The 11,265-nt window shown below is 35.1% G+C and overlaps 1 protein-coding gene across 1 annotated transcript; it reads right to left on the minus strand.

Annotated features, from left to right (window-relative positions):
- Positions 1-2,525: 2,525 nt before the first annotated feature.
- Positions 2,526-5,270, minus strand: LOC131160363 (uncharacterized). Its single transcript, XM_058115985.1, has 6 exons — positions 4,937-5,270; positions 4,273-4,408; positions 3,853-3,937; positions 3,701-3,748; positions 2,990-3,090; positions 2,526-2,899 (listed from the first exon to the last, which is right to left on the minus strand). The coding sequence occupies exons 1-6, from the start codon at positions 5,100-5,102 to the stop codon at positions 2,767-2,769; spliced, it is 669 nt and encodes a 222-aa protein (XP_057971968.1). The 5' UTR covers positions 5,103-5,270; the 3' UTR covers positions 2,526-2,766.
- Between the last annotated feature and the right edge of the window lie 5,995 nt (positions 5,271-11,265).

An 11,265-nucleotide genomic window follows, 5' to 3' on the forward strand; every position in this document is an offset into this window, starting at 1 on the left:
TCAATAGTCTCTTTTAATTTTGTTTTTTTAATAAATTAGAAGTGACAAAAATAAAAATTTACTTATAAATGTGAATGTGAATCCAAGAACCTTAAGAATATAAATAGGCGGATTTGGAGAGGGAGCTGCATAACCCAAGCCTACTCCACCTAGAATAATCCATCTGCCTCTCGTGTCAAATTTGCCTAAAATCATTTTTTGTATCTTCATCCCTAGCTCATTAGGGTATCCACCTCTCATTAAGGATTAAATCCATCCTGCAACTATCAAAAAACATGCAGAATTTCAATATATATCTTCTTTTAGTATCAATATTGAGTGGATAGAACATAACTTTTTTAGTCAAATAATAAAATATAAAATAAAAAAAAAAGATACATTTAAAAGTTATAAATAATTGAACCAAAATATTATATTTATATACATATGTATGTGTGTGTATATATATACCCAAACAGGCATGCACATATTTTGTTTTAATTATTTACATTCTAGGCACATTCAAAGCTGGTTTTCAATAGTTGTAGTAATATGAAATTTGGGGTGACAAATAGTTTTCCCACTTATTACTCTAAATTTATCTTGAATCACAAAATTTATTCTAACTATTGTCCTTAATCTATTTTGAAACCACCAAATCCACTAATATAACTTAAAAGAGATTTTGGTATTATACCCGACATTAACTAATATAAGACTAAAAATTGAAAAGACATCGAGGGATTAATGGAACGTCCATTAATTAAAGCAAGAGGTTAGCACACCAATCTCTACTCCCCCAATAACCTATTTGAAATGTAACCGTTGAGATCTATTAATAGGGAAATCAATCAGGAGGCATCTCGAATGCCTATAAAAATGACCCCCTAAGGAAGATCGGGGAGGTTTGATTTTATCTCATTTTCATTCATATTTGTACTGTTGGAAACTTACAATCATTCTAGATTTTCTAACTTAGGCATCAGAGTAATCTCCCAAAATATACTTGAGTCCTCCAAACCATTTTTCTCTTATTTTTGACAGGTAATCAAAGTTGTAATTGATCCAAACTCTCCTGGAAAAATTTTATCAGCAACACTTAGCATCGTCTGTGGGAAACTTGGAAGAATTTCTTTTAAAACTCAATCATGGTTGCATCATGCAATTCCGAGTTCGAACCCATTGCTAGGGATCAATTGCCCTAGTCGGTTAACTCCCCACTACTACTCAATCTGCCGCAAATTCTGTCTTTAAACTAATTTCTAGTCTTTTCAAAAGAAGGGTGAAAAACATGTTTTAACATGATCTTAAAATAGAAGAAAGATCCTATATAATACGGCCCAAGGGTTGTTCAAATAGACACAATACCTAAGGAAGTGGTATTACATGAAGCATCGTTGAAAATTCTAACAAAGGAAGTAAAAGGAGCCAACAGTGTGAGTTACTAATAAGCAATGATCCTAGAGATTGGAAGAAAAACTCAAGAAAATTGATTAATTGGAAGAGCTAGTGAAAGTTTAACTTTTAATTTATTAGTAAATTATTAATTTAAACCTAATAATCAAGCATAATTATATTGTATTATATTATAAGAGCATTATTGTCCGAAAATCCAAAATAGTGAAAGCAATTGATTCTCATGGAAATGGAATTCAAATGAAACTTACCTATGGGGAAAGTGGGAATAGAATGTATGTTTCATGAAAATCTTTACATTTCCAATAATGTACATGTGTTCACCGCATAAGATTTTCATGCTCAAACAAATGAAAGAATGAGATGCTACGGCAAACTTAAAAGATATCCCGAAACAAGTGCCCCTTAACTTTGTTTTGATAAAGGATTTCATTGGAAGAAAAAAAAAAAAGGAATTTTTTTTAAAAAAAATTAACTAACTTTATGCTATACTCTCTTGATATTAAATACTAATCAATAATTTTATTTTATTTTACTTAAAAATTAATATAAATGAAATGCACATGATGCATAAAATCTTGTTTTTTATTCATTAGAGAAAAATATAAATTCCTCAAAATTTTCCATAGGCTCCATTTGAAAATTAGAAAATATTAGGGACAAAAATTTTAAGGAATCCGCATTTTTATACTTGGCTATCAAGAAAAGTAAAAATATAAAAAATAAAAAATAAACCAAATCTATAAAACAAAATCATTAATTTTACATCATTAATATTTAATTTTTCCTAATTTTTTTATCATAGTAAGACAGGTTCATTTTTTAGAATATTAAATAGAAAATAAAAATATAAGAAAAAAAAAAATTTCCTCCTAATCTTAATTTCCTTTCCTTTTTCCCCGATAAAATTCTTGATCCAAACATACTCTTAATGTTTTCTCCAAATTCCAAATAATCTTAATGATCAATTGAAGGGAAATACACTTGATTACCCAAATCCCAAATAATTAAAGACTACATTCAAGAATTATTTTTTTTTTTAATCTTTATGCAGCTTTCCTTTTTAACAGCCAACTGAAGCACATGGAAGCTGAGCACATTTCAATGTATTGGAGCAGCCAAAATTCCAGTTTTAGAACAAATAACATGCTAGAAAACTTGAAATTAGACTCGACAATCTCTCCTAGAGGAGTTAGAGACAAGTTCCAGATGCAGCCCTGTTGGAACCATTGGAGAAAAAATAAAGTTCCAAAATACATGCCATTATAAACCACAGAATTATAATTTAAATGTCACTCTGAAAAGCCTAGGCTTGGTGTCTCATCCTGTATCTAAAGCAAGGCAAAGAAGGACAATGAGGGAGGGGACCTATCACTGAAGAACTCGAACCAAAATTTGGTTATTGAGACAGAAATGTCTGTTCTTCATAATGAATGCACTCATTGCCTGGATTTGCGAAGGAAAACGCACGAGTGCCAATCTTATGCTGTCCGGGAACATTGGCCTGCAATGGTATTCCAAAGGATTCACTTAGAAGAAAAATGCCACAAACAACAAATACGAGTGTACTTTCCTGCAACTTCTTAGCACAAACCTGACAAACATCTGGATGGAGGATGCATCAAATTCGCAACCAGAGAGGAAGCGTTCTACATCATCTTGAAGCGCATTGCGAGGGATTCCTAGCAACAACAACTTTAGGAAAAAAAAAACAGAGGTATTAAATCCATGTTTAGAATGTGCAACACTTACCAACCTCAAGTATGAAATTACGATCCTAAAATCTGCAGCTTACAATCCTGAAAGACTCGAGAGATTCCTATAAACATGTTGACAAATGATTTCAATCAACAAAGCAATATTTTGTTGGAGTTCTTCTCTTATCGTAGATCCATAAACTTACGCTAGTTTCATCTTGACAAGGACACACACATGCAGCACTCATTCGCGCGCACACAAATCTATACAAGTTCAACACTTCAACCACTTCTTGTGTGATAGACTCAGCAAATCTAGTCTCCCTTGACTTCAAACTCATAGCATTGTAAAACAATTAATCACCTGATTAAATCCTCAATGTGTTAGTCCTCTCAAGCTCAGAAGGCAATAGCTTCCCAACAGTATCCCTCCCTCCCCAGCGTCCAACAAAAATAAATCTATAAATATTCAGACCAATCAGGCAATCACCACACCATAGTAAGGAAATTTTTAATAAAAATAGATATGGACAAGTTCAGAACAATTTTGCTAAACTTCAAATATTAACAAAAAGAAAACGAGTATTAGATCCAAAACTTTTACTTACATACTTCCCATCATATGGTGTAAGCATATCCCACTGTGACCGATCAGCCTATAATCAAAGGATCAATGTTATCAACCTGAAAAGGCTTTCATGTAGACAACAGATCACTACCAAATGAATCCTGGCAAATGTGTTTACAGTTGCTTAATTACCCTCTCTAGTCTGTATAACCGATCCCTCCTGTTAATAGTCCTAATAGCAGTATCATACGCATCCCGGGAACAGAATTGCAGCATCCTGCGCTCAAGAAACAAATGGAATATTTGAGTAACTTGCAAATTACGTTTAAAAATGGCAGTTACATTAAAGAATGAGTAGGCAGAAAGAAGCAACTGATACAAAAGAAGTTACAAGATGCTGCCCACACCAAGCATAGAAATTGATCAATTCAACTTCTCACTTTTAATCGACTTCCAGAAAAACTTATTACAGAAACATTTCAGGAAATAAATAGACAAGACAGAAAAGAGCAGCAAAATCTATGAAGATGATTTTTTTTCCCCCCTTATAAGGCGTCAACTGATCAAATAAATAAAGCGCAGATCCCCAAACTGATAAAAGGTGGACTTTACATATTAACCGGTGCGTAGGAGCGGTTGTAATCAACTTTAACATCTTCGATACTCAAATTGCATCCTTCGAGCATATTGATAATGTCTGTCTTCAATGTATATTTCGTAATACCAACTAATCTCCCGTAAACCAGACCTGCCACAGAGAGAGAGAGCAGAGCAGAGCAGAGAAACACACAAAGACACACACGCCACATTATCCCATTAGTTTCAAAATAATAGATTGGGAAGAGACATGAGAATGGAGTTAGACATGTGTACTTTTGTGCTTGAACGAATGAATCTGCCTAAAATATAAATGATAATTTTGTTCCTGGACTTGATGCTAAAAACTTAAACTGAACAGTTTCAGCTCTACTTAATGCATCTGCGTAAAATCTTAAAGATAATTTTGTCCCTTGAAATTGTACTAAAAGCTAAAACAGAATGGTTTCGGTTCTACTTAACTCCAAAACACTACAATAATCTCATAATTTCTTGTTCTTTTTTCACAGATAAATTTAGCAAGGAATCAAAATTTAAGACCTCTAGGCAAATTAGAGCCACAGAGGATCTTAGCTGTCTAACACAAAACCCTAAACCCTAGCCACAATGTTCTGGGGAAATATTATATGTAACCCTGCGAACGATGCCCAAATGCAAAAGAAGTGAGAATAGCAAATACCTGTGCTTGGGGTTTGAAGAAATGGATCGATGGGGGAGCCCTGAGGGTGCTCAGCTTCAGTCGAGAAAGATCTCGGCGATTGGCGCAGCAGCGAAGGGAGGCTGGCATTTGGCTTGATGATTCCACGAAGCATGCTCGATCTGATCGTATTTCCAAGCAGACTCATATTCGACAACGGGAGTGCTCGGGGGTGGTAATGAACGATGAGAAGTTCTTCTGAGGGTTGGGTTGAGCGAGCAAGGCGATACGCAGCGGGGAGAGGAGCATGAAGTCGGGCAGAGTGCTTTGGAAAGGGAAAATTGTGAAAATTTCCTTAGCTTTTCAGAAATTAAATGAATTCCCCTCAGGTTTTAGTTTTTACTCTTATGGCTTTACTTTTTTCATACAAGTAAAAAGAGGTTTTTTTTGGATAACGCACCGGGTTTCCACGTGTCTGTTTTACGGTCCACGTGACTAATCCTGTGCCCCTTGAAGTTGATCCCACAACTCCAAAAGGTAAAATTAGGAGTCCAGGGGTAGAAACGAACCCGGGAGGGTTTGAACACCTGATCTCGTGAAAGGTACTCTCGCAGTCCGCACTACCACCTGAACCACACCCTGGGGATGGTGTGCATAATTCGATCGAATTAATCAAAATAATCAAACAAATTTAGTTGATTCGGTTCGATTAATTTTTAATTCAGTTTGATTCGATTTTATATTTCGGTGAAATTAGTTATTTGATTTTCGATTCGATTATAAAGAAATTACATTTCGTTAATCAAATTTTATAATTAATTAATAATTAAATTTAAATTATATAATTTATATTTAGGGTTCCATAATTATTGTACAATGAATAATTAAATATTGAAAGGATACAATCATATTTTTTCTCATAATTAATTATAATTTGACTCACCTAAATTCGGTTAACCAAAAATTCAGTTTGATTGTGTTATCTTTGGTGTATTCCCAAGAAAGGGGATGAATTGGAATTTAAAACTTTTTCCTATGTTTGATCTAAATAGTAGCAGTACATTCACAACTTAAGGTCTTTCTGTACAATCTCAAATGCGCAGATAAATATAATATGCAAAAATTCAAATGATGCGCATCATTCACACTATAACATACACGTGCGATAAATATAAAGTACGAAAATATAAATAGACACACGATATGTTATCGAGGTTCGTCCAACTGTGCCTATGTCCCCGCCTCTAGCTTGCAAGCCCGAGGATTCTACTAATGGCTCACTTAACGGGTGGAACGGCACCTAATACAACCAGGTAAATTAGCACAGGGCTGGCCTCAACCTTTACAAACTCTCCTTGCGGGATGGAGAAGGCCCTAGGTCAAATTCACAGGGCTGACCCCAACTTGATCCTTCTAGGCTAGATCAAACCCCTTCATGCCACGCTTGGAAATACAACATTATTTTTCTTAATCAAGTTGGTACAGTGATTGTGTTTTCATGGAAAGCAGATATGTACCCCAATATGCGTAGTATACTTAATCAATCACATACACATCAACAATGTAGATAAATGTAAGCTCAGTGATGTGTATATATGTGCAAATAACACTCAACAAGATATGATCACAATAATGTTCAAGAGTGTCCTAAACAAGCAATACCTTGGAATTTAAGTAAAGCACAAATCAATAGCAAATCAGTATTCCAAAGATATGAATCAAATAATAAAACTAGTTCAAGAAGATTTTCTTCAATGAAATAGGCACAGTACTAGTTTGAAAATATTTTACCTATTAGAAAATATCTTTGTACAACCAAAAACCAAGCTATTGGACACTTGCAACAAAGATACAAATATCCTAAGCTCACTAGGTTATCCCAACACAAGATTTATAGTATGAAAATCTGTGGGATAAACCTACGTTAAACTCCCCAAAATCAATACTAATCAACCAAGCAAAGCAATGGGAGTATGAGGAATACTTAATATACACTAGCACAACAAATATACTCTCACAATACTAAAATGTATCAAGGGAATAGAAAAATTGAGAGTATTTGGACAAGATGAGATTTTGTGATAGAGATGATTTTTACTAGTTATTTTTGGCTAATCTCATTTAATCCACACAAATGAAACCCTATATATAGGCCAAGACAAAAATATAATCATTGGGGACTTTATAGGAATTATTAAATTTGTTTTAAAACCAATTATGAAAATAAACCCAATTTACTTTATTTTAACCCTTGTAAAAATTAATTTAACCTGAGAAGTTCGGGTGCCCGGTCTAAGGTTCGGGTGCCTGAATAGACTCAGTTAAAAAAATATTTTTAAACAGTTCGATCGCCCAAGTCTAGGTTCGGTTGCCTGAACAAAAGTCAAAAACATTTGTCGCGCAGTTTAGGTGCTCAAATCAAAGTTCGGTTAACCAAACTAACAAGTTCGGTAGCCCGAGCCCTTTTTGAACTAAAAAGTTTGGCAGCCCGAGTTGGTGAAAAGTAACCTTCTAAGGGTTCGGTCGTCTGAGAGCAATAAGGTCATTTTATGTTCAGTAGCTTGAAGCCTGGTCAAACTGCTGACTTTCCAGCAGTTCGGGCGCCTGAGGAGTTTTGAACTCCTGAGGTTTGGTCGCCCGACCTCTCACATACTTACCATATTTTGTTCAATTTTATTTCAATTCTTTCCCCTGATAATGTAAGTGATTATGGGGACTTTGTGCACCATGTGTAGGAACCTAAAATTTTTCAAGTACGCCCAAAAACCTAGCATCAGTCGACCGAAGGGTGCCCTAAAATCATTCAGCCCCTATGGTCATTATACGGTCATTTTGAGCTTAAACTACCTACATGCATGACATGCAGAGATTGTTACAGACCATATACCTAGTTACTATTACAGACCCATATAATATAAATTATAACAAGAAATAATCTTCTTGGTCTTCATGCTTTGCTTTCATGTACCATTACTTGATCTGCTAAAATGAACCTGCACCTACACTTGAAAGCCATCAAATACCTGAGTATTTGTCATTATCAAAATCGGGCGTTACCCATTAGGTCAACAGATTGAGTAAAGTTTGGGTAAGAAGGGTAGTTTGGTCGATTCGGTTATGATGAACAATTAACCAAATTTTTTTGGTTAATTGACCAAATTGGCCAAACAGACTGATTGCACACCCCTAACTACAAGTACTAGGAAAAGAGAAAAACAAAAAGGAGTTGAATCAACTATGTTACAAGATATTTAAGAAGTCTAAATTTTGAAGAGTTATAAGCCATCTATTCTTGAGCACTGTTGGCACTAAGTTTGTATGGTTTGATTGTCAATCTTTTAATGATTATTTACAAATTAAATAAGTATAGGCAATTGAATCATTGATTTTTTGACTTATCTATTTATTTTAAAAAACAAAGTCACAACTTTATTTTAATTTTGAAAAATAAAAATAAAGAAATTTGTTTTTTGAAAAATATTAAATTCAAAAGCACTTTTGTGAGTAGAGAAGATAATTTCTTAAATTCCCTTTTATTTGGAATTCAAAGAACTACGACCTTATAGCACTCATTTTACGAGTAGTTATCATACTTATCTTTTGTATGTGTGTATATCTCCCCTTTTTTAAAGAAATTTTTTTGAAAGAAATAGTTAAAATATGAACAACTTTTGAAAACCAAGTTTCAAGATTAGGCAATCGATTGCCTACAAAGGTTAATCGACCGCCCCTCTATTAACACCAGAGGAGTCCATATGTAACGCCACGACCCTCTAGGTGGGCTCGGAGTGATACTATACATACATAACATACATATCTCTGATACCAACTGTAAATGACCTGCCCAAATAAGGGAAATCTGGTGTTCCATACTAATCTGCATAATCATACACAGCGAAAAACATACGTCATCTAATAAAACTTACTAGAGTTTCTAACTTCAAAAAGACAACTTGGCCAAAGCCCAATACATATACAAAAACTTAGATACATTAATAAAACAACTACGCTCTTGAATCCTTCTAGAATGCTAGAACTGGTTTCCTGCAGGACCTGAAATAAGATTTGTATATTATGGTGAGACACTTCTCAATAAGGTAGATCATATTACATCAGTGTGTGACTACATGAGTTTATTCCAATAGAAAATAGTTACACATTTAAATCGTTCACAAACCTATAATATAGAAGATATATATATAATTCTTGCCTAAGATAATTTGACTCATTACAAGCAAATGTCCCCGAGGTTGGGGTAGGGTACAAGCCCATACACTGTATGATCCGTTGGCTCGGTACTCAAAGTTGTAACTTTGCCCATTTTGTTTTCAAATCATGTATATGCATAGTGAACTCATTTCAGCTTTGAAACATCATATCAACACCATTTACTTCCCCCATGGTACGGGTTGTGCGATTATAATGCTCTAATCTAGTCCTGGGATCACCAAGCTAGTCATGCTACTCTCTCTAGTCCAACTTGGCCTACACCACCCTGGTCCGTAATCAACCAGTGGCCCTTCGTGCCAAATCGACTATCTAGATACCCACACTCAAGAATAACATGTGGTTGCACTGAATCTCTCTTTCTAGCATCAGTATCGTGCTCTCTTGGTAATAAGTTTTCTCAAGCGCTTCATATATCATATATACAATTTATAACAAAAGCACAATAATCTGTTTTCATTCCATAAATCAATTAAGCAATTCCAATATCTTTCATAGTTTCATTCAATCATTCATTCTTTGGTATAAATCGACACACACAACTCTTGGTTTAACCCTGGTACATATAGCTCTTAGTATTTAACTGACATCTATTTTCTTCATTTTCTGATAACAATTTGGAAATCCTGTTCCCATATCTCATACATATATTTCTTAAGTTCAGAATAATTCCATTCAACATCTCATGCCACGCTTATTTGGTTAATATTCATTAGTATAGTAGATGGTTCAGAAAATATCATCTAAATTGAAAACAAGAGTTTCAAGCATCTCCTACCTTAAGTTTAGTACAAATAAATGAGTTTTAAGAAAAAAGAAAACTGAGGCAATACCCCAAAACCCTAGATTTTTAAAAATCGTAAAACCAAAAAACCAGCAATTCCACCTGATGAAATTTTTCAAATAAGCAGTCATATCATACATAATATCATAACCTACAGTTCTGCCGATTTAAATTTCAAAAATAACTGATGTAAACAAATCCCCTTACCTATTTCTTGAAAACACCCGAGACGCTCGAAAACTGAACCCTAGTTTTTTTCCCCGAGTTCGAGAATCTACTCCTCTAGACTTGTAGAGATTCGCCCTCTGATCCTCGTGGTAACTTTCGTTCGTTGAAACAGCCAACGAATGACGAAGAATCAAAAAGAGAGAGGGAGTATGGGTGCTAGTTCTAGAGAGAGAAAGAGAGAAATTAAGTTTCTTAATGAAGAAGCAAACAAAACATCCTATTTATAAACCCCTTGACCCGGTCAAATTCGTTGACGAAATGACGCCTTTGTCGATGAACCACACAAGGTCGTTCGTCGATGAAGGAAGGGCTTCGTCGACGAACTCTAAACTTGATATTTTTAGACATTCTGGATCTCTTCGTCAACGATGCTCTAAATTTCAGCAACGAAGTGCTGAAGGGCCTTCGTTGACGAGATCTTTGACTTCGTCGATGAAGCCTACTGAAATCCTTTTTTTTCCTTTTTCTTACTTATTTTCCTTATTTTATGGGTTCGGGTCTCTACACCATAGGTGTGCTTGATACACATGGGTTAGCACTAACTTGACCCAAAAGCTTAACCCTATTGGGTCTTGGACCCAGTTGTTGGGAATTAAGAACAAATTCTCGAAAGCTGTGAGAAACAAAATAGAAAAAAGAATACACGCCAAAGAAAAAATCAATCACACTCACAAGATAGTATTTACATGGTTCAGAAATTTTTCCTATGTCCACGGGGTTGTAGGGATTTCACTATTATCGGGAAGAAAATATAGAGAGTGCAGCGATACAATGCTCTCCCTCTCGCTCTCTCACGAAGCGTGACCGCATAACCCTAATCACCCAAAAAACAATCATTTTATATGATGTGCAAAGGGTTTTAAATGGGCTACAAAACGGGCCCAAAAAATTTTCCTGGGGACGTTGCCCCCGGACCCCCACGAGTACAGCTTGGGCCCAAGCCGCAGTGCTCATGGACTGAGCCTTAGGATAGAAATCTATCATTAAAGAAAGGTCAGGTCATCATCCAAATTTAACGCAACTACGCTCCACAAAAGCCCAACAACCATGTATATAAGTATCCATTATCCACTCACTTTTTCCAATGTGGGGCAAACTCACAAGTGGAATTCTCAACAATTGCCCCCTCACT

Source organism: Malania oleifera, chromosome 7 (assembly GCF_029873635.1).
Source record: "Malania oleifera isolate guangnan ecotype guangnan chromosome 7, ASM2987363v1, whole genome shotgun sequence".
Lineage (NCBI taxonomy): Eukaryota > Viridiplantae > Streptophyta > Magnoliopsida > Santalales > Ximeniaceae > Malania > Malania oleifera.

Coding starts and splice junctions, on each gene's coding strand:
- LOC131160363 (XM_058115985.1), bottom strand. CDS start 5,102: ATGAGTCTGCTTGGAAATACGATCAGATCGAGCATGCTTCGTGGAATC. Junction 3,749..3,852: donor GGTTATACAGACTAGAGAGG/GTAATTAAGCAA, acceptor CTTTGATTATAG/GCTGATCGGTCACAGTGGGA. Junction 3,091..3,700: donor CACCATATGATGGGAAGTAT/GTAAGTAAAAGT, acceptor TTTTTCCTAAAG/TTGTTGTTGCTAGGAATCCC.